This window comes from Salvia miltiorrhiza, chromosome 8 (genome assembly GCF_028751815.1).
Source record: "Salvia miltiorrhiza cultivar Shanhuang (shh) chromosome 8, IMPLAD_Smil_shh, whole genome shotgun sequence".
Lineage (NCBI taxonomy): Eukaryota > Viridiplantae > Streptophyta > Magnoliopsida > Lamiales > Lamiaceae > Salvia > Salvia miltiorrhiza.
The window spans coordinates 6,615,142-6,636,572 of NC_080394.1; the positions used below are offsets into that span (position 1 = coordinate 6,615,142).

At 41.4% G+C, this 21,431-nt stretch overlaps 3 protein-coding genes and 2 long non-coding RNA genes across 9 annotated transcripts; 2 read left to right on the plus strand and 3 right to left on the minus strand.

Annotated features, from left to right (window-relative positions):
• Positions 1 to 5,097: 5,097 nt before the first annotated feature.
• On the plus strand, positions 5,098 to 5,585 carry LOC131000480 (uncharacterized). Of its 2 annotated transcripts, none has more exons than XR_009093743.1 (3): positions 5,098 to 5,129; positions 5,167 to 5,261; positions 5,406 to 5,585. It is a non-coding gene; the product is annotated as an uncharacterized LOC131000480 (long non-coding RNA). The 2 variants fall into 2 exon arrangements; XR_009093744.1 differs by having other exon boundaries at positions 5,412 to 5,585.
• A 621-nt stretch (positions 5,586 to 6,206) lies between these two features.
• Positions 6,207 to 6,885, minus strand: LOC131000481 (uncharacterized). Its single transcript, XR_009093745.1, has 2 exons — positions 6,806 to 6,885; positions 6,207 to 6,445 (listed from the first exon to the last, which is right to left on the minus strand). It is a non-coding gene; the product is annotated as an uncharacterized LOC131000481 (long non-coding RNA).
• An 8,528-nt stretch (positions 6,886 to 15,413) lies between these two features.
• Positions 15,414 to 18,341, minus strand: LOC131000483 (uncharacterized). 3 transcript variants are annotated; one of them, XR_009093746.1, is made up of 3 exons: positions 16,986 to 18,206; positions 16,593 to 16,668; positions 15,628 to 16,488 (listed from the first exon to the last, which is right to left on the minus strand). XR_009093746.1 is itself a non-coding variant. In XM_057926403.1 (2 exons), exon 1 carries the CDS (start codon positions 18,186 to 18,188, stop codon positions 17,010 to 17,012), a length of 1,179 nt encoding a protein of 392 aa, XP_057782386.1. In that variant the 5' UTR covers positions 18,189 to 18,341; the 3' UTR covers positions 15,414 to 15,610; positions 16,986 to 17,009. The 3 variants fall into 3 exon arrangements, 2 of the variants coding, with proteins under 2 accessions (XP_057782386.1, XP_057782385.1); XM_057926403.1 differs by lacking the exons at positions 15,628 to 16,488; positions 16,593 to 16,668 and adding an exon at positions 15,414 to 15,610 and having other exon boundaries at positions 16,986 to 18,341; XM_057926402.1 differs by having other exon boundaries at positions 15,628 to 16,668.
• Positions 18,043 to 19,754, plus strand: LOC131000484 (chalcone--flavanone isomerase-like). Of its 2 annotated transcripts, none has more exons than XM_057926404.1 (5): positions 18,043 to 18,058; positions 18,509 to 18,755; positions 18,827 to 18,985; positions 19,061 to 19,284; positions 19,350 to 19,666. In XM_057926404.1, the coding sequence occupies exons 2-5, from the start codon at positions 18,650 to 18,652 to the stop codon at positions 19,536 to 19,538; spliced, it is 678 nt and encodes a 225-aa protein (XP_057782387.1). In that variant the 5' UTR covers positions 18,043 to 18,058; positions 18,509 to 18,649; the 3' UTR covers positions 19,539 to 19,666. The 2 variants fall into 2 exon arrangements, with proteins under 2 accessions (XP_057782387.1, XP_057782388.1); XM_057926405.1 differs by lacking the exon at positions 18,043 to 18,058 and adding an exon at positions 19,735 to 19,754 and having other exon boundaries at positions 18,391 to 18,755; positions 19,350 to 19,578.
• Positions 19,755 to 20,111: 357 nt separating this feature from the next.
• LOC130997995 (uncharacterized) lies at positions 20,112 to 21,150 on the minus strand. Its single transcript, XM_057923434.1, has 2 exons — positions 20,545 to 21,150; positions 20,112 to 20,495 (listed from the first exon to the last, which is right to left on the minus strand). Exons 1-2 carry the CDS (start codon positions 21,148 to 21,150, stop codon positions 20,127 to 20,129), a joined length of 975 nt encoding a protein of 324 aa, XP_057779417.1. The 3' UTR covers positions 20,112 to 20,126.
• Between the last annotated feature and the right edge of the window lie 281 nt (positions 21,151 to 21,431).

The window sequence follows — 21,431 nt, forward strand, 5'->3', positions numbered from 1 at the left end:
AATTTATATCTTTAATATCTATGTATATTTTATACATTATACATTAGATCATTAGGAATAATAAAATACAAATGATAATTTTATTTTTACGCCTTTAACCTGATTAGCCCGATGGGCTAGCCCGAAACCCGAAAGTTTAGGGTTAGGGTTGAAGATTTACAACCTGAAAAAATCTCCAACCCGATTAGCCCGCACCCGACTAACCCGAAACCCGATAGGGCTAGCCCGAAAACCCGGTGGGCTGGCCCGATTGACATCCCTATCTGGGGATGTCTCTTGGACTCGACCATCGCTACTACAACAATAAGCTCCGCCGCCGACGAAGTTCTAGACGTGAGCTGCATCACCGACAGCCGCACCAACAGGTTCTCTCATCTCTCATGTCGGAGTCGAAGCTACTGCTTCCCTGGTTTGATGGAGCAGGGCAGGCACCCCTCTCAACTCGAAGGAATGGGTACACAGCCTGCTAGCTCCAGATTTTGTCGTCCTAGCCCACAAAACTAAGCCTGATAGTCCTTCAAAACAAAAGCTACTTCTCAACAATTTCGCCAAGCTTCAAGAACAGCAGGGCTCGGTCGCCGCTATGCGCCATCGGACCGTAGTGTGGGGGCTCGATTGAACAAAGCAGCCCGCTCTGCCTCTCCCTAAGCTAAGTCCGCTACCTGCTATGTATTTGATGCTTCATTTCTCTGATGTGGGATCTTGATATGTGTTGGGTGAACTTAATTGCGTTCTTAGGGGTTTAAACTTTTCATTTGAGTTTACACAAAATTCTGATTTGGTTCAAACTGTTACAATTTGGTTCTGATTTTAGGACAAATAGCATTATGATTATGCTTGCGTATGTTACGAAGTTGCATATGTGAATACTCTTTTGTTGGTATGGGCACATCAAGGGGCCGATTACTAGACCAGTTATGGGAATTCTTGAAAAATCACGAGTTATCTTTCTTAGTTGAAATCCAGGAAATAATTGGATTATGCATATTTATTATTGGAATTCATGCTATAGTTATCTGAGTCAAGGGAGTTCATGTTAATGCTCTGATCATTAGAGACATTAACATTGAATCAGTCTATTGGAATTAGTCAGGAAAAATGGGGTGAATGACATCTGATTTTGTGAGGTTTAATTGAGGCTGATATTGCTGTGATTTTTGGGTTAATTTTGGGTCTAATACTGTTGATTTCGAACACTTGTCCAATCGGGATCATCCCATCATGATATATCCGATTGAAGAATGATGATTCATGCTTTGGTGACTATCCTAATTTTATAGAGAACGTGGCTATTAAATATTTGGTTGAGCTGTGAATTTTCTTGAGAATTTTTTTTTTTAATATCGTCTGCTATGTTCACTTATATATTTGCCGATGATCTCTTCTCCTGATTTAAGCCTTGAGTAACCAACTTAAAAATTCATTATAATCTTGCTCTATTTGTTGTAGTTTGCCTGAGACTGCTGCTGTTGGGACTAATTGGAGATACTAATTGGAGATCAATTATTGTTGATTTAATCACTAGAAAAACCATAAGTTAAGGGCTATATGCGCTTCACAATACCTTGAGGGTGACAAACGCTAGCCACCAAGTTATATCTATCGCGGATTAACCAGAGTCCGACGAGGCAGCAAGGGCCTGCCATTGTCAGCATTGTCTTGGCTTCAACCGAACAGAACAGCTGCCTTTCTCCCTATCATAAGCTAAGTCTTTTAAATCCTATGGATGTATTTATTCAATTCCCGAGATTGCATTATTTTGGAATACTATCGATGCTGGATGAGTTTTCAAGGAAGATGGCTCGACTGATATAGCTGATTAGCGACATGTGTATTATGTTGTGAATCACGTGAAGCTTCTTTGACGTGAGAAGGGATACAACGCAATAAAAACAGTCATGGAATGCCTTTGAAGTTTGGACACTCTTGATGTAGCCCTCAATGCGGATTGACAAAGATGACGGATCTTTCAATCTCTTTTAAGGACGGTGGCGATAGCCACAATCGCCAGCGCCACCATTCAATCTCTGGTGTTCTCTGTTGCTACCCTGCGCCGTTCAAGCCGATGGACATTCTAAACTTACAACATTCACTATGCTAAAATTATATCAGGGAAGAATCTTTCATTAAGTGTTGGCATATATCTCTATTTTTGTTTCTATATCTATAGTTTCAATATTGCTTGAGAGGGGTTGTAATCTTGTTTATACGTTTATGCTAAGCTATTTATTGTCAGTCTATCATGAATATCGATCTGTGGGATTATGTTTGATTACGTTGCTTGAAGTCTACTATTTAGGATCTGAATATGTAGTTTAAATATCGACGTTGACATTCTTTTAATAGTACAGCGCAGGAATTATATATATCTGTGTACAGATTCTTGAGTTTGTGAGCCTGATATTGCTATGGTTTTCTTCTGGTTTCGGGCCAGATATTGCTGTGGTTTGGCTCAAAGTTTGGACTGACGGCTATGATTTGGCTTTGATCTTAGCTCAGCGCTGGAGAGGGCAGCGCAGGCGAGGGCCTTTAAGGGCAGCGCAGACATGGCGGTAATCCTCGAGGGCAGCGCAATACGATAGTCTTTGAAGGCAGCGCAGGTTCACGAAAAAAAAAAAAAGACTAAATAGGCAGCGCAGGCTCACAAGGAAGATTCAGTCTTGCTGCTCAGCCTGGGAAGAGATTCTCAATATTCAGCGCAGGTTCATGGGTTCATGGAGACGCACGAGAGGGCAGTTCACCAACTGCGCTGATGCAGCGCAAGTAGGGAGAGGTGTAGTTCATCAGCTCGCCGAAGCAGCGCAGGGAGGGAGAGGGTAGTTCATTTCGCTTGCAGCGCTGCATAAAAAATATTGCATTTTTTTTCAGGGAATTTTTGGATCCGAAGGGCAACGTAGCTGCTTTGGGTGAACGGGCCTGCGCAGGACTTTTTTTGACGCTAGGGGATTTCAGCCCCGCACAGGGTTCTCTCAACACAGCGGGATTCCAGCTCTGCCGTTTCAAAAATCCTGATATTTCAGGATTAATTTTGCTTTAATTGGGGATTGCATCTGCTGATTTTGGGGTTATCCATGTCTCGTTTTTTAGACTGACTTTGTTCTACTTTTCTTTACAAATTCAGGGCTGCGCAGGGTATTTTTCGTGGAGGGAGCGCAACGTTTTCCAAGGAATCTATTGGAAATGTTGTCTTCTTTAACACTCATGAGTATGTGCGCTATTACATGCATAAACCACTCAGCCTTCAATTTGGGCAAGGGCCGGGGTTTCGAGCAGCGCAGGTTGGAAGATACACCGAAGGGCAGCGCAGCTGCCTTGAGTAAATGGCAGCATGGATTAAACCAATTGCCGCGTTTAGAGTCACCCTATCAATCTATCATAATGATGAATAATTTTTTACTGTCTTTGGGGTTGATTTTTTGTTCAAATATATTGATATTATTCATTGAATATGCCATTTGAATTTCAATAACTGAATTTGGGATTGTGCCACTATCTCTTACCTTATTTGGGTACTTAGTAAGTTGATGAAATCGTGAATTTTTAACTTGGGATTCAACTGAATTTGCAGCGCATTTTCTTGTGAAAATGGATCATGGTTGGGGTAAATGAAATGTAATTGTTGTTATTGCTGATATCTTGTTGTGGTGGAATTCAACTCTTAAATCTGGACAGGACCAAACGAATGATGATTTAAAATTTATTTCTTATTCATATGAGAATATGTTACGAAGTTGAAAACTAATTGTGATTGTTCGTTGATGAATGCGAGGATCATGCGAAGAAAGATACAACAACAAAGGAAAAGGAGGAATTAGTGGAATAGCAAGATGAAGTAAAATTATTAAGCTGCGCAGGAATGAAAGCAAGAAGAGTTACTAAAGTTGCGCTGCATAATTTTCTAAGCGGTGCTGTGGGATATCTAAGTTGGTCTTCAACACAGGAACTCTACATCCCAGCACAGAATGTCTAAGCCGTAATGTAACAAAGGTAACCCACTAACTAGTGGTGATCCAGGTACTTCGCATAACTGAAATTTCTCACTACATGATCTTAAGGTGTCTTATCGAAGCATGTAAGTATGAATGAAACGTGATGTTAAGTTACTCCACCAAAGCATGTAAGTATGAAACATGATCTTAAGTTATTTCATCGAAGCATGAAAACATGATTAGGATTTGGAAAATGTTATACTTTACCACTTGAGAAAAATCACGATTTATATTATCTCTTGAAGGGATTTGAGAATTTGATATTATGTCTTGGAAGTTGCACACCTTCTGCATATGTGCCTAGGTCTAAAATATGAATTGACTAAGTATACGAAGCTGCACACCTTCTGCATACGTGCTAGGGCTTGGAACATAATTTGGATAACATACTTTGGGACCATAGAGTCATACTAGCCCTGTCACTAGCATCACAAGTAGGAACACCAATCACAAGCATATACATAACATGTTTATTTTAATCATGCACATGTTACTAAGAGGGAGGGAGTAGGGTATATGTTGCCATCTGTATTTTTCTTGAAAATTTACAGCACATCAGTAATGGTTAACAATGCTGGAAAACCTGCTTCGGCAGAAAATGAGCTTTAGTGGCAATTCAGCCACGCTTCGGAGGGGAAAACCTTAAGTAGAATTTGGGTCTTCTCAGCGCAGTCAGGATATTTATCTCAGCTACCTCTGCACAGTTATCTCAGCGCAGCTATCTCAGCGCAGCTATCTCAGTTATCTTAGCTACCTCAGGGCAGCTACCTCAGCGCATCTATCTCAGCGCAGTTATCTCAGCACAGTCAGGGCAGCTATCTCAGCTATCTCAGAGCAGCTATCTAGTTATCTCAGCTACCTCAGCGCAGTTATCTCAGCGCAGTCAGGACATTTATCTCAGCGCAGCTATCTCAGTTATCTCAGTAGTTTTCAGCGCAGAATGTCCGAGCCGTTGTCAGTTCAGAATGTCTATGCTCCGCGCAGGAATATCGTAAGCCGCAAAAGTTAGACAGGGGTGTACCATCTTAAGGACCGTGCTGCGGAAATGTACCATCTTAAGGGCCGCGCTGCGGAAATGTACCATCTTAAGGGCCGCAAGGGCCGCGCTGCGGGAGTGTATCATCTTTGTCAGTGCAGGTAGTGCAGCGCAGTCAGCGCGGGGTTGTCAGCGCAGTAGGTGCAGTGCAGTCAGCGCGGGGTTGTCAGCGCAGTCGGTGCAGCGCAGTCAGCGCGAGGTTGTCAACGCAGATCACTTGAGTCTTCCCAGCACAGGTTATCTAAGCCCTTTATTATCTTTAATGATGTTCGACGAATCAAAAGGAATAATTGCTATCTCTTTTATCTCAGCTTATTTCTAGCATTAAAATACTTTGTCTTTATCATTTTTGCAAAGATTGACAGTTCTTGTCTAATAAGTCGCAGGGAATCGTGTATGCTTAATTGACACGGGAGAGCAGCACAGCGCTGACTTCACACCACACACCACTAGTTGAACAAAGAGAACGCTGTTCAACTAGACTAGGGGGGAGTAGCTGATGAGGACTGTAATTCCCATCAGCGCTGTGCTTAGCAATCTAAGCCTATTTTACCTTATTATTATTACTCCCTCCGTCCGCCAAAATTATGTAAAATTGCTTGGGCACGAGATTTAATAAAATTGGTGATGATTTTGATGTAGTGGAGAAATGGTCCCACCACTTTATGAGATGTGTGGTTGAGATTGAATTTTGAGTGGGTTTTTTGTAAATAAAGAGTGTTAGTAATGATAAAATATTAAAAAAGATGGTGGGACCATTGCCATAAAAGGAAAGTGACATAATTTTGGCGGACGCCAAATATAGTAATTTTTACATAATCTTGGCGGACGGAGGGAGTATTATTATTATTATTATTATTACAGAAACTAACAGCGCAGGTACTATCGGATATCTTGGATAAAAGAGTAAGAAATCCACCTAAGTAGATGGAGTGAAGAATGATTGCACACAGAAACCTTCCCACGCAGCCAAGGTGCCTTCCTGCGCAGCCAGACCAGAGCAGCGCAGACCAGAGCAGAGCAGCGCAGACCAAAGCAGCGCGGCAGCGCTGCGCAGTCAGAGCAGCGCCACCAAAGTGCCTTTCCTGCGCAGCTACGTATGATAGTTCAACTTCGGGAATGTAACACCCTATCTAACTAAAGAATAAAATATAAATTAAAGAAACTATTTAACACCTAACATCGTATAATCAATAATTTTTTATAACTTCAAAAATATCAAACCCTAATATATACATAACACAACGATACTATAACGTACAAAGTCAAACATGACCTGGAAAACAGTTTGAAAATCCAACGCTATTACTAAAACAAAAGTATCTGATACTGTACAAGGTTCAAAAGAAGATAATTTCTTTTGACTCAAAAAGATTCGACGCGCCCATTCGACCCTCCACGCGTCTCCAACATCAGTTACCTGAAAATGTTAAATAAGGGAAATAAGCATACAAAGTATACTTAGTGTGGGATATCATGCAATAATTATCCACGTTAATAAAACGGTAACACATACGGTCACTTCATATATATCCTCAATATTCGCACTGTGGCAATCCAAGGACTATTAAAGTCCCGGACCCTATTTACGGGCCCCTGGCGACATCCTCAAAATATACCTCAAATCGCATTGTGGCAACCCAAGGACGGTGAAGTCCTGGACCCTATTTACGGGCCCCTAGCGATATCCTCAAAATATACGTCACAACACATATGGTAAACACATATTATTAAAATGGACAAGAATTAACCACGGCATGTACTAAAATAAATCCCACACCTTAACTTGACTTGAAAATTTAACTTCGATAATTCAAAATCACAGTCCACGTCCTAGTCGCGCCGCACCTAGTCAGATAACATTCAAATAACCAATATAAGGAGCTACTTGAAATTTAGAAATAATATAAATATAAATATAAATATAAATATTAAGAATTTATTTTAAATCATTGGTCTAATAGTTTATAAGAGATCTTTTAGTATAAAAATAAAATTGGACCTAATATATACTTAGGGTGTGTTTGATAGGGTTTATTAGGTGAGATAGATAATATTTCTCACCATATCTGTATGATTGATAGGCAATTCTGGTAATCTTTCAGGCCCGTAAAAAAGCTGAAGCCCACACCAAATCCACTGTAGCATTTAGAAAATACATCCGGCCCCCCCTCCCAGATAGGTTTTCTCACTTTGAACAGTGATTTAGATTAGTTTTGTGTTTCCAATTTTCTCCCTAAAATTACTTCAATGGAGTTGGGGACTGCTGGTTTTTCTTTTTGGACGGAGGGGAACGATTTTGAGGGGTTGTCGGCGCAGCAAGAAATTCGAGGGAAGGGTCGCCGATCCCTTTTTGCAGCGGTGGCTGGGAACGATTTTCCAAGGTGGAGAAATTTGGGCTGTCGGAGGGTGGGGGAAGAGATTAATTTGGTCTGCAACAAAATTTGAAGGGTTGTTCATTTTCGCAAATTTGGGGGTGCCGCGGCGAGGATGGGAAAAGGTGAAAGAATTCTGAGGAAGAGGAGGAGCGGTGATGTTGTTAGACTTAGGGGGAGGGGGGGAGGCGTGGTCTGGTGACGGGGGTGGTCGCCGTATTTGATGGGCTCCGGCGACCTCCGCAGCTGTTTTTGACTCATGATTTGTTGAAATAAATAGTACTACCATTTTTTACTTTGTATACACTTTTTTTACTTATGTCAATTTGATACATATGAACAAATTTTCCATTGGAAATTTGCATGCGTGAAATTCCAAAGAGATCCATTGTCGGTAATTGTTACTATCAAGTAAAACTTTGGACGGGTGGGGGCGGCTGGTAGGGGGTGGTGGTGGTGGGATGGGATTAGATAATTGTTTTTAAAATTTTCTTTTATTTAGTTTATTTATTTATATATAAGGTTAAAATTGTACTTTACTCTTTAATCTATAGTTGTATCTTTTGTATCAAACAATAATATTAGTTATCTTAGTATTTATATCTTATTTATCAAACACTTATAAAATATTAACAATCTCACTTAATCTATATTATTTATCTAGATCTTATTTAGCATCCCTTATCTCACTTTATATATCAAACACACCCTTAAAATATAAGGCCCAGTTATTAAACATATATAAGATCCAGTTTATGGCCCAACAATTCAATAATAAAAACTACAAATCTTAGCCCAAATAATTAATTAAGTTAGGCCCATGAATTAAAAACCCAACATTCATTTTTCTTCATCCATAAATCTTCACTCTCAACTCACTACACACGCACCCACAAACACTCTCACACACGCACACAACACCAGCTCACCACCCTCTCTCCCTCTCTCAGCCTTCCCGCCGCCGCCGCCCGGCGCCTCTCCTCTCTTTCCCAGCCTATCTCTCTCTCCCAGCCTCCCTCTTTCTGACTCCTCAACCTCTCTCCCGACCCTTCTCACCCTCTCGGCCAGACGGCCACGACGCCACTCCCCCAGCCAGCCATCGCCGCCGCTACGCCCGACGCCGTCTCCTCCAGCCCGGCGTGGTCCCCTTCTTTCTTCGACTGGAAGCAGCGGGTGCCGCCGCCATCACCTCGACGGACAGCACAGCTGCTTCGGTGCCTCCTCCCCTTTTCCAGATCTGGCACCGCCGCCACCCCTGTTTCTCCGGCGAGGGCGCTGCCTGCCTTCTCTCCACACCGGCGCCGTTCAGACACCCCTCCCCTATCTACCCCAAAATCCACTTCAACTTCTTCTATTTTCCATTTCTTAGTTTTCTAATTTCTTTACTGGAAAAGTAGCAGAATTTTACTCTCTATTATTGTTAGTTGGCCCAAATTTGGCCCAACAAGCTCATGCCCTATCCTCCTTATTTTGGCAGCCCTCCCATTTCCCCCCTTCCAGTCGAAAATTAGTGCCCTTTTGGGGCTGTGACCCCTGCGCTTCTTCTCCCCCATGAACCTCTTCACCTTCCTTCTCTAGATCCTTTTATGGTAGGCTATTTAAGGAGCCCTTGGTCTGTGGCTGTAGTGTGGACGAAAATTGCTTAGTGTTCTTCGTTTGTGTGGAGGTGCTACCGGTGAAGGTGTAAGGCTTGTTGGCCGATTGTGGTGCCGGCGAGAGCAACGTCCCCTTTGTGATTCTTCGTGGCTTAGTGTGTGCGTGATCGAGAGGAAGAGAGCTGTACCTGAGCCGAGAAGATCGACGCCCCTTGTTCCTCTCTTTGTGTGTTTTTCCTTGCAGGTTGTCGAGGCTGCTGCTACCTCGTTGCTGCGCCGCTGTTGCTGCTGCGTTGTTGCCGGAGGACAGCCACCGCTGCTGCTGTCCCTGCCGCCGCCGTCCCTGCTGCTGTTCCGCCGCTGTGTTGCCGCTGCTTTGCTGCCCCGGAGAAGGAAGCTTTCAACAACGACGACGAGGGTCAATACTCAACAGTGGTATCAGAGCCACGGTTGACCTCGTCGTCGCATTGGTAAGTCGGGGTCCTGACCTTAGGATCCCGCTCTGGTAAAGCGGCTTAAACCTCTCTTGTTTTTCAATTTCTAGTTGCTGCCATCTGGTGCAGTTTAGGCTTGGTGCTTATCTGCTGGTAGATATCTAGGATTCGTGTGTCGAATTCTGTTTTCTGATCTAATTTTTTTTTTCGCTGTTACTATTCACGTGAATAGTGATTTCGTGAATAGTGTTTTTGGTCTCTTATTTTTACTTCCGCTGTAAACTCTGTGGTTGTCAATCTTTGTGAGTCTTTGTGATTATTTGCTTCGTGTTGCGATGTCTTCTTTGGCAAATTATGGTTTAGCTCATTTTAATGGTAAAACGGACTTCGGTTTTTGGCAGCAGAAAATGGAATGTATTTTAATTCAACAAAATGTTTATCAAGTAATTGATGATTCGTATGATGAAGATGTTGATGAGAAAAAGAAAACTCAATTGAATCGTCTTGCCTTGTCTGCTATTGTTCTCAACTTGTCTGAGTGTGTTCTTAGAAAAGTAGGGAGAATGACTTCTGCTAAAGAACTATGGTCTAAGTTAGAGGAGTTGTACACTGGAACCTCGTTGCCGTCTAAGATATTTTTGATTGAAAGGTTTTTTCCGTTTCAAACTTGATTTGAATAAGAAAATTGATGAAAATGTTGATGAATTCACTAAGTTAGTTCAAGATATAAAACTGACGGGTGATAAACATATTGATGAGTATGCTCCGTATGCTCTTTTAAATGCTATTCCTGACTCTTACAGTGATGTTAAATCTGCTATTAAGTATGGTAGAGATAATGTGATGCTTGACACTGTTGTGAGTGCTTTAAAGAATAAGGAATTAGATTTAAATTCTAATATTTGTGTTCAAGAACCGGACAAAGTCATGCATGTTAGGGGTGAAAAGAGATTTAATGATAAGTCTAATCATAGATATAAGCCTAGGAAGTGCTATAACTGTGGTGAAACTGGTCACTATATTAAGGATTGTCCTCACCCTAAGAAAAAACAAGATGTAGAGCATGCTAATGTAATTGGTAATGAAACCAATAGTGATGTGTTCTAAGGTGGAGCTCTTTCTTAATGCCTTAGTGTTGTTCTTTGTGATTGTTTAGGCTTTGTGACTATGTAGCTTTGTGTCTATGTGGCTTTGTGAGTTTTACTTTGTGATGACCGTTTGTGTCGCATGTTATCTTCGTGATCATGTGTACTTTGTGATCTGTGCTAGCTCTTTGTGGCCCTTTGTGCTAGACTAACTTTGTGTTAGTGTGCTTCGTGCTTGGTGGTTGTCTTTCTCTTGTTTGTGTTTTGCAGGAATTGACTTGGTTAGTTTACCCGTTGACCTTTGTGGTCTTGTGTTTCCCTGTTATTTCTTTGTGATTTAACAGGGGGCTCGGCGATGATGATTATGGTACAGCTTCCTCTTTGATGCACACAATACCGTGATTGGGCCAAAGGTGGAGATATTGTTAGTTGGCCCAAATTTGGCCCAACAAGCCCATGCCCTATCCTCCTTATTTTGGCAGCCCTCCCATTTCCCCCCTTCCAGTCGAAAATTAGTGCCCTTTTGGGGCTGTGACCCCTGCGCTTCTTCTCCCCCATGAACCTCTTCACCTTCCTTCTCTAGATCCTTCTATGGTAGGCTATTTAAGGAGCCCTTGGTCTGTGGCTGTAGTGTGGACGAAAATTGCTTAGTGTTCTTCGTTTGTGTGGAGGTGCTACCGGTGAAGGTGTAAGGCTTGTTGGCCGATTGTGGTGCCGGCGAGAGCAACGTCCCCTTTGTGATTCTTCGTGGCTTAGTGTGTGCGTGATCGAGAGGAAGAGAGCTGTACCTGAGCCGAGAAGATCGACGCCCCTTGTTCCTCTCTTTGTGTGTTTTTCCTTGCAGGTTGTCGAGGCTGCTGCTACCTCGTTGCTGCGCCGCTGTTGCTGCTGCGTTGTTGCCGGAGGACAGCCACCGCTGCTGCTGTCCCTGCCGCCGCCGTCCCTGCTGCTGTTCCGCCGCTGTGTTGCCGCTGCTTTGCTGCCCCGGAGAAGGAAGCTTTCAACAACGACGACGAGGGTCAATACTCAACATCTATGTTTTCTCATGAATTAGATAAATGTTTCAGGAATAAAATATTTGATTATAAACATGTCTATGCTGGATTTGATTCAAGAACAGAAATTTCTTAGAAAGGCAGAAAAATAGAATTTGCTTTGATGTTTTAAAATCACCGAAGATAAATTTACCCAAACTGAAAGTTCTATAGAAGATGATGATCGCAGGAATTTACTGAAACAAGTTTGAGGCTTCACGAAATTTTCCAGAGATGAAATGGTAAGGGCTGATGGAGATGAGGTAATTTAAATGAGATAAGAATTGGAGTGATACGTGGCTGAAAAATGGTGAAGTAAGATCAGGTGGCTATTGGAATTGAACAGCACGTCAAACTACATCTCAGAATTAAAATCAAACAAACATTTATTCACCAAATTTATACATAAGCTGGTCAAATATATAAAGAGGCCCAATGTACACTATCAGGCCCAATGTAAAATAAAATGCTTAACATAGTAGATTATTAGGTCCAAATTTAAAAGAAAAGTAAGGATATAAATTTCTATATTTATAGACATTAATCTATAATTCAAAGTCTTATATCCAACTAGGAGCGCGACTAGAAAATTCATAAACTGAGTATAATAAAATTTTCAATGACTTCATAACAATTAAAATTTAAATAATTCAAAGATAAACAATTTTAAATAAATAAATTGAGTGCGGGCTGTCACAGGGAATAAGACCATTGTACTGAGTTTTGGGCCCAATTGACTAGATGAGTGGGCTTTTAGAATTAGGGTTTGCTCACAAACTATAAATAGCACATCTATTGGAAAACTCGGGGATTAACTCATTCAAGCAACACACTTGTAATATGTAACTCTCTCTCAAAGTATAGTGAAACGAAGGAAGAACCTCCCGTGGATGTAGGCCTTGATGGCCGAACCACGTAAATCTGTGTGCCGTTTATTGTTTTCTAGTTTCTAGTTTAGGTGTTGGTGATTCTGTGCTTCACCACTTATTTTAAAGAGCTTAGAGCACCTCCAACGCTTGCACCCACTCCAGCAACGCTTGCACCTCCAACGCTTCCAACGCTTGCACCCACTCCAGCAACGCTTGTACCCATAGTGGGTGCAATAGAAGTGGTTTGAAAAGGGACGCGTGTTTACACGCCCCCTCCTTCGCTCCCACTATTGCCGAGTGCGACCCATCGCCCCCCTCCCTTCGCTCCCGGGTGCAGCAACGGCGCTGGGTGCGATAGGTCGGGTTCGATCCGGCCTTCGCACCCAGCGATGCTGATGCTCTTATAAGCTCTTATAGCTTATAAGATGTTTCAAGAATTTATAAAATATCATTTTTAAGAGCTTATAAGTTGTCAAAGTGTTTAGATAATTGATCTTATAAGCTAGAGAGAGAAAATATTTTTTTAGAGAAAAAATCGAAGAAAAATGAACTTAAATGATATATGATGAAAATAATAAATTATAGTTGAAAAATATTTGTAAAAAGATTGTTGCATATGAGATTATACAAAAATAAGTTGGGGTAGAGAAACTTATTTTTTTGGGAGCTTATAAGCTCTTAAAGCTTATTTTTGGAGCTTATAAGCTGTTTAGGAACTTATTTTGTCAAACACTTTGAAGGAGCTTATAAGCTTAGCCAAACACCCTCTTAGTTCCATTACAGTCCATCTCATCTGGAAATGCAATTAGTTAATGGTCGATTCAATTCCTAGTCTCCGATTTATCCATAACATTCCATCATTTATAATAATAATAATAATAATAATAATAATTATTATTATTATTATAAATTTATCATTTTGATTTATAGTTCATAGCTTCTAAATTAAATATCTTATAATTCATAGGCCTCAAATTAAATACTCTATAGTCTATAGTCATAACCTTCAAAAAATGTAATTTTTTATTTTTCTAAACGTGTCATGAAATCTTCTCAATTTTTGAAGTTAAGCCGTGTCGTCTTAGTTTATAAAATTCTGATGTGTCACTTGAATTTTTAAATTTTAGATATTTAACTTCTACTACGAGGAAGAGAAATAAGTGAGACTACAAATCTACAAAGATAAAGAAAGAAGTGGCAGTGTCCACAACTTTTTATAAAAAAAAATAGATTCTTTTTTTAGGACAAATGAAAAGTGAAATGAGTCATTATTAATGGATGGAGTAACATATTAGATACTCCATCCGTTCCTAAAAATTGTGACCCAATAAAGATGACACGAGTGTTAAGAAAAAATATGATAATTGTATTTGAGTGGAGATTGAGTATGATACTTTTTTATAAATATTGAAATGAGAAGTTTGTAGGGTCATTTACAAAGAATAGAATGTCACAATTGAAGGAGTATTTATTACCAACATATAGTCTTTTTAATTTAGTAATATAGTATAATCTAATTATGTGAAAGGAAAAAATAAAAATAAAGCTGAGGCACCCAAAGATTCTCATTTGTGAGAGCTCTGGGGTTCAATCCCACACGCGTACGGTGATGTTTTCCCACTTTGGGATAGTGTTGTATTTCCATCTACATGCGGTGCTATTTTTTCACCGTTGTGTGGTGTTGAAGTCCCGTCTGCGTATGTATTGTATAATTGCATAATTGATTATATTCAGATATCTCTTGTACTATTAATTTTTTTTTTAAAGAAAAAAGAGAAACATCGAAATAGCAAAAAGTTGAAATTGTATTAAAGTAAAGATGGCAAAAGGTCGAGGTTCGGTTGAAGGGAGAGGTCTTAACCCACCCCGGCTGTGGATCATCAACAAGGCCCCACCAAATCGGCGCACGCTGCTCTGCCAAGTCAGCTCAATTTACGTGTTACAGAACACAACCCCAGACACATTGATGCAACTCGTCAATCGAGACGGGCCTCTCTCTATGAGAGGATTGATCCAATCCGCTCGAGAATCGAGCTTTTGCGTCACAGTCCTTGGGCTTTACGCCTTTCCCGCAGCTGGGCCCTTCTCTATGAGAGGGAGTTTCTATCGGGGCCAAGTTCAGCCTGGGTGGGTTCAGCCCACTTCTTCAACCTCCGATCCCGCCTTAATGCCCCTGCTTAGGTCACAGGCCCGCGCGACCAGGCCCGGCAACCTCTTAGCTACCCAGCCCATTTATAAAGTGGTCTATATTTCCTGCTTTTTCGGTGTGGTAGAACTGCTATTTGTGTTTGGGCTGGGCCCATTACAGCTTACGTCATCTTCCCATAATTTTTTTTTTTTTTTTTTGATCGGTCAAAGTCATGTTAGATGTTAGTAGTTAGTTCTCCATCCACTCCAAGAACCACCTTATCTCTCCATTCACCAAACTCCACCTTATATCTCCAATCACCAATTCGTTCCCAAGAGGGATCGAACCCGGGTCACTTCACTTAAGTGAGGACCCGGTGGTCAGTGGGCTAAGCCCCCTGGTTTACGTCATCTTCCCATAATAAGGAGGGACTTGTTCGGAGGTTGCTCCCTTTGCTTTATGTTTCTGGCGTAGGAGTGTTGTGTTTCTCTCTTAAGTTCTATCCATGCCTCTCTCTATGCTATTTTTTTTTTTTTGGTCTTTTTTGTTTTTTGAGGTTTTGCTCAGCTCAGATGAAGGGTTTAAACTATATCCTAGTATGTTGTAAACTATTTTTATTTTATGTAAACTATCTTAGGGTCTTTTGTTATAATTTCTAAGATATATCCTAGTATGTTGTAAACTATTTTTATTTTATGAATTTTATTTTTTACCCATTAAAAGGAAAGGAAGAGCCATGAATTGTTCCTTTTATTATTATTTTTAATAGAAACTTGCTCAAAATTTATAACTAGCCATACAAAATATTCATCCCATTTGCTTAAATAAAAAAGGCAAATAAATAAAAAAAAATCTGCTATTAATCCCATTTACATAAATAAGAAAACCGAAGAAAGATTGAAATTGTGTTGAAAATTCTTCACTTTAGTTCGGGCCTTCTTATTTCCATTACAGCCCATCTCATCTTAAAATACAATTAATTAATTAATTAATTATCACCAATCACCGCCAAAGTCTCGAGTATTTGAAGAATTTGATGACAAAAGAAGACCAAAATTAATCAACCTATCACAAGAAAAAGGTAATAATTTTTTTTTTGAGGGGAAAGTAGAGCATATTATACAAGCAAATCCGAAGCAACAATATCAAGAAGCCAACTTGGAAAGTCGGCCTTCCAGATAATTACATCAGAAGTAGACAAAGAAAAACGGGCAAGCTCGTGAGCTGCACGATTAGCTTCACGACGAGCGTGAAAGAAATCAAGAACAAAGGACTGACGGGCATGAGCAAAGGCCTCATAGAGATCGTCACAAAGAGAGTCCGACCCGTGATGGTTATCTTGAAGAACATGTATAGCGAGAAGAGAATCCGAAAACATAACCACCGGCCCCGAATCCATTTCCAAGCAAAAACCCACCGCCAACAACAAAGCATGAAGTTCACCCAATAACACCGTAGCTGAGAAGCCGATTTTTTGACACCCAGCGGCAATGATAGATCCTCCAGAATTTCGAAGGATGAAGCCCACTCCAACACGACTGCCCGCCTCCTGAAACGCCACATCCACATCAACACGAAGAACCCCCGGAGGCGGCGGGTACCAGTGACGAGTACCCTCCTTTGGCAGCAGCTGATGCTCAATCAAAACACGGTCTCGGACTTGCTGAAAAGCCTCCAAAAACCGCTGTCCTTCGATCAAGTTGAGAGAATTTGTGGCCTTACGCTTACCATGTTTGAGGTCACATAGAAAATTCCAAGTCATCCAAAGAAGGAAAAGCCAAAGTTCTAGACCTTTCTGCCCCCGCTTGCATGTCACAGCTCGGCAAATATCCATCAGAGTAAGACGTTGCAGAGGTTTGATATCTTCCCAAAAAACCGTTTGCTTCCAGTACTCTCTAACTCTCGAACACCACAAAAGCCCATGACAGGTAGTTCCCCAATCCCTGTTACACCAAAAACAAATAGCATGTGTAGGGACATGATGATTGGCAAGGTTCACATTCATAGCAATCAAATCATGTAAGGCTCTCCAAGCAAAATGGAGCACCTTAGGTGGGAGATCGAGAGCCCAGAAAAACTTCCACCATTTCTCTGACCCCGAGCTTGACGAATTCTCATGAGAGCTGTAAAAATGGGTAGCACAAAGATAACCCGATTTAACACCATATTTTCCTTTCAGAAATTAGTGAGATTATTTTCAAGAACGAGTTGGAATATATTTTTGTGAACAAACAAAATTAACACATTTAGAACATAAAAAGCCTTTAGTTTGGGTGATGGAATTTAAATGTTGAATATATAGAATAAGCTACATAGCAACATGCCATTCAGATTGTCATGAATGACGAATTAATGTCCCACTAGACATTTGGTTCTCAATCATGGATCATCAAAGAAGTCAAAAATTGAAATATGATAAGAATTGAGAGCGAGAACACACCAACATTTGTGATGAGCAGCAAAATCAAGTTGATTTGGATATCGCATTTGAGCCTCGATAGATATCCAACAGCTCGGGAAATTCCTTGTGGTGATGAGCGATGTATCTGTTGAAGAAATTGACCTCCGACATATGAAACAAGCTGGTGATGCTCCTTGATTCCTTCATCAACCCTCTTGCTTTCAGAACTCTCACAACCATCCACCTCGGCCTCATTCTTGTGTCGCAGTTGTAATCAAGAACAGAGGGGCATTGCGCGACCTCACTCGCCTTCATTCTCATCTCTTTCACAAGAAAATCCATGTTCCTTCTGATCTTTTTCTGGGAAAGTTTCAAGCAAAGGGGATGCCTTAAAAATGCAGCATTTAGATCACATTCGGACCAACCGCACCTTCTGTAAACGTCCATTTTATGCTTCACAGTCGACTCAGACAATCTACCGAACACTTGGAGGGCGCGAACGAACACAACCTTCGACGGCGCGAGTCCCAATTCGGCAGCCCGATCAACACAGGCGCCGAACTTGTCCTGTTTCAGAATCATCATCGATGGCTTGTTCACTATCAACGAAGTGATTGAAGACTCGGGTACCCCTCTCTCTCTCAGAATACCGATGTTGGAAGGAATCCTTTCCGGCCAGCCGTGTGTGAACGCCCTTGGACTGCTGAGAAACACGGCGACCACGTTTTTGTCAGATTGAACGATGCTTTTCAAGTAATTGTACCATGGGGTGAAATAGTTGTCGAAGCTCCGCCGCAACAGAAACGGGTATTCAGAGAGCTTCTGCGGCAAGGCGGCGGGCGGAACGCCGATTGAGCGGAAGAATTCGAGCTTCGGCGATAGGGTTTTGTCGGCGCTGGATTGAAGAACGCCCGGCCATTTCCTGACCAGTCTGGAGATCTGAGCATTTGTGAATCCGTACCTTTTGAGCAGCTGCAATATTGCATCTGAATTCTCCCGCGATTTGACGCACAATTTCGCGGATATGGAGAAGGCGTCTTTCAACGACAATCCACATGAATTTGTGAGGTAACTGATGGTGAAAGTGGCGTCGCCGCGGCTGAAATCTGAAGGTAGTTTTCGAGAGGAGAAATGCGCGACAAATTGTGGGGCGACGTTAATGGCATCTCTCGTCGGAACCCTAATCAGCCTGCTGCAATGAATAATTGCAAACATTTGAATCACTTGATAATTTATAATCATGGAAAATCAAAAGTGCTGCAAATCGGTCGACCTCTAAGCTTATTAAATTTCAACTCAACAAATATTTTAATTAGAATGAGCTTATTAATATCAATATCTAATTAACTTTATTTGAAGAACTTTGTAACATCGGATGATTAGTTAGGTTAGGTCACTAATTCGAGGTAAGTGCAATCGAATCGAAAGAAGGATAAGGATTATGAAAATTAGTGGTACCAGTGAATAATTATGATGTAGAATCAAATCTTTCTGATATTTGAACAAATGCTGATTTCCACCAAAGTATTTAATTGGTTGAATGAGTATTCATGAATGAACAGGGCTGGTAGGTAAAACTCGTGGTGGCTATCGCCTAGCGTGACGTTACTAACCTAACCTCAGCTCCCTACACCCCATTGTTATTAACCACCTTCATCTTCACCTTCACCTTCAACTCTGCAACATACTCCGACTGCGAGAAAATGTCTGCAACGCCAACCGTAACACAGCTCCAAGTGGAGTCCGTGGTATTCCCACCCACAGCGAAGCCACCGGGCTCCGACAAGACGTTATTCCTCGGCGGCGCAGGTTAGTCCCCTCTCACATCTTACGATCACACTTTCACTGTTCCGAGCGGCGGTCGTGGCTAATGTGCGCAGGGGTGCGAGGGATGGAGATCCAAGGGAATTTCGTCAAATTCACCGCCATCGCCGTCTACATGGAGGGCACCGCCATCCCCGCGCTCGCGCCCAAGTGGGGCGCCAAAACCGTCGATGAACTGGCCGATTCCGCCGACTTCATTCGCGAAATCATCGCCGGTAATGGCAACAGCCCTAGCAATTGTTTGCCACCATTTTTAACACTACTTGATGAAAAATCATAAATTTTGTTAGGTCCGTTTGAGAAACTGACGAAAGTGACGATGATTCTGCCGCTAACGGGGCAGCAATACTCGGAGAAAGTTGCAGAGAACTGCACTGCTTACTGGAAAGCAGTTGGGAAATACACAGACGCAGAGGGCAAAGCAGTAGAGGAATTTCTTCAAGTCTTCAAGGATGAAAGCTTCTCACCTGGGGCATCCATCCTCTTCACTCAATCACCTGCTGGCTCACTCACGGTAACCATTTCCCACCGTTGTTGTTCGACTCAACGTCCGATTTTTAACAGAGTTTTGTCCTGCAGATTGCCTTCTCCAAAGATGGTTCCATTCCAGAGCAAGGCAAAGCTGTGATAGAGAACAAACTGCTAGCAGAGGCGATTCTCGAGTCCATCATCGGGAAGCAAGGAGTATCGCCTACCGCGAGGCAGAGCTTGGCCGCGAGAGTTTCCAAGTTGTTGAAGCAGACTTCGCTCGCTGCTGAGGCACAATGAATCAAGAAACATGAATAAGATCATCACCATAAATAAAATTGTAATAGGCTTCGCATATGTTGGTATTCTGTAATTTTCACTCAAATTTGAATGCTTATCAGTAATCAATGATTGTGATTCTGCTGTTACCTGATTTCTCCACGGATGATTTCGTCTACCAAAGCTTCATCGTGACAACGAGCATGTTCTTATGCAGACATCTTCAACTGACTACTGAGATTTTCTTCTCAATCATAAAGCATAACGTTAAACAACAGCTACATTATTAGCTCAAGGCATGGTCCTGAACCAGACCTTTTGTTTCAATAAACCAAATAGAAACACTAGAAGCATAAGTAGGGCATGTGCCTGTCATTGAACTCTTAATTAACTCTCACATTATAGTGTTAATAGAAATAACTAAGCATTGAACAATCAAAACATTGAGCTGCAGAATATAACCAACATTGCACAAGTTGAAGAAGGCGTTAAGCAAGCACGCCACTCGCTTTATACGACAGATAAACATCATAAAGTTGGGCATTTTCTCAGTGTATCTCGACACATATTTGTCCAAGAACTTGCTCTCAACAGGAGAAAGCACACTGCTCAAGTTCCAATCTTTCTCAACCAAAGACGAACAACGGAGCACCTAGGAACTATCCTCTCCTTCAGGCTATAGAAAAGAACTTGCGGAGACTTTGCAATCACTCTCGACTCCCGACCTATCTTGTTAACTAGAAAATCCATAGCTGCTGATATCTTCTTCTCGGATAAAAGCATACAAGAGGGATGCTTCTTAAATGCCATTCGAATATCATCCTCCCACCAGCCCCATTTACTATAAACTCCATTGCATTTGTCCCATACACTTCCTTCCCCCTTTCGCGCATTTATTGCCAATATGAAGGTCGACTTCAACGGATCAAACCCTAACTGCTTCACCTCATCAGCAACTCTCTTCAACTCGACACGATCCTGGAAGAAAATGTTGGTGCAATTTAGCAATGCAAACTTGATAAAACTATTGGGGCACACCTACCTCCCTCAACAAATCCACATTTGGTACAATCCTACTCTCAATATCAAGATTAAAAATCCAAGACCCTCTCCTTAGAAGAGTATTAGCATTAGCAGCACCAATTATGCCCTTAATGTAGTTATAAACAGGTGCTACTCTACGTTTGAACGATCTGGTTAGTAAGTCGGGGTATCTCGACACAATGGTGGGAATTTCCAGTTCAGAAATTCCGGTGGAGCGCAGAAATTCGAACTTGGGAGAGAGGGACATTTGAGGATCGTATACTAAAACCGCAGGAAATTTTGCGACTAAATTGGCGATTTGGGATCTAGTAAACCCTTGTTTTTCGAGGAATTTGAGAACAGCGATGGGTTTATCAGGGGCGTCAAATTGAACAAATTTAGAAGCGGAAATCGCCTTTTCCGGTGACAATCCACATGAATTTAGAAGGTAGGATAAAACATACCCTTTTTGTAGCGTTTCTTCTCCCGAAACGGATGGAGAAAATGAGTTTTCTGCGCTTGCGAGAGTGGTTACTCCATTTCTACAAACCCAGATACTGGGGAAGCCTTCATTTTTCAGCAAACTTGAAAGAATTGAACGAAGCAACATTTGATTCTAACACCTGAGAAAATCTGGGGGTCGCTAATGGAATGAATCTTTGATTAATGACTTCGATATACTATAAAGAAAATTAATCGATCGAATATTTATATTGTTAAATAATTTAAATTTTATTTGTAAAATTTAATTAAAAAATTGCTGCTCATGAAAAAGTGCCCCTACTTACCCGTAGTATGTATTCTTTAGGTACTATACTACAAAATATAGAAACCCTAATTTGAAATCGAAAAATCTGAACAAAAAGTTTTTAAGAAATCATTTTATCTGAA

What these genes read in the sequence shown, in the direction of transcription:
- LOC131000484 (XM_057926404.1), top strand. Translation starts at nt 18,650, where the DNA reads ATGTCTGCAACGCCAACCGTAACACAGCTCCAAGTGGAGTCCGTGGTA. An exon ending in GTTATTCCTCGGCGGCGCAG is followed by an intron (nt 18,756 to 18,826) that starts GTTAGTCCCCTC and finishes TAATGTGCGCAG; the next exon opens with GGGTGCGAGGGATGGAGATC. An exon ending in CATTCGCGAAATCATCGCCG is followed by an intron (nt 18,986 to 19,060) that starts GTAATGGCAACA and finishes AAATTTTGTTAG; the next exon opens with GTCCGTTTGAGAAACTGACG.
- LOC130997995 (XM_057923434.1), bottom strand. Translation starts at nt 21,150, where the DNA reads ATGTTGCTTCGTTCAATTCTTTCAAGTTTGCTGAAAAATGAAGGCTTC. An exon ending in GGGAGGTAGGTGTGCCCCAA is followed by an intron (nt 20,496 to 20,544) that starts TAGTTTTATCAA and finishes ATTTTCTTCCAG; the next exon opens with GATCGTGTCGAGTTGAAGAG.
- LOC131000483 (XM_057926403.1), bottom strand. Translation starts at nt 18,188, where the DNA reads ATGATTATAAATTATCAAGTGATTCAAATGTTTGCAATTATTCATTGC.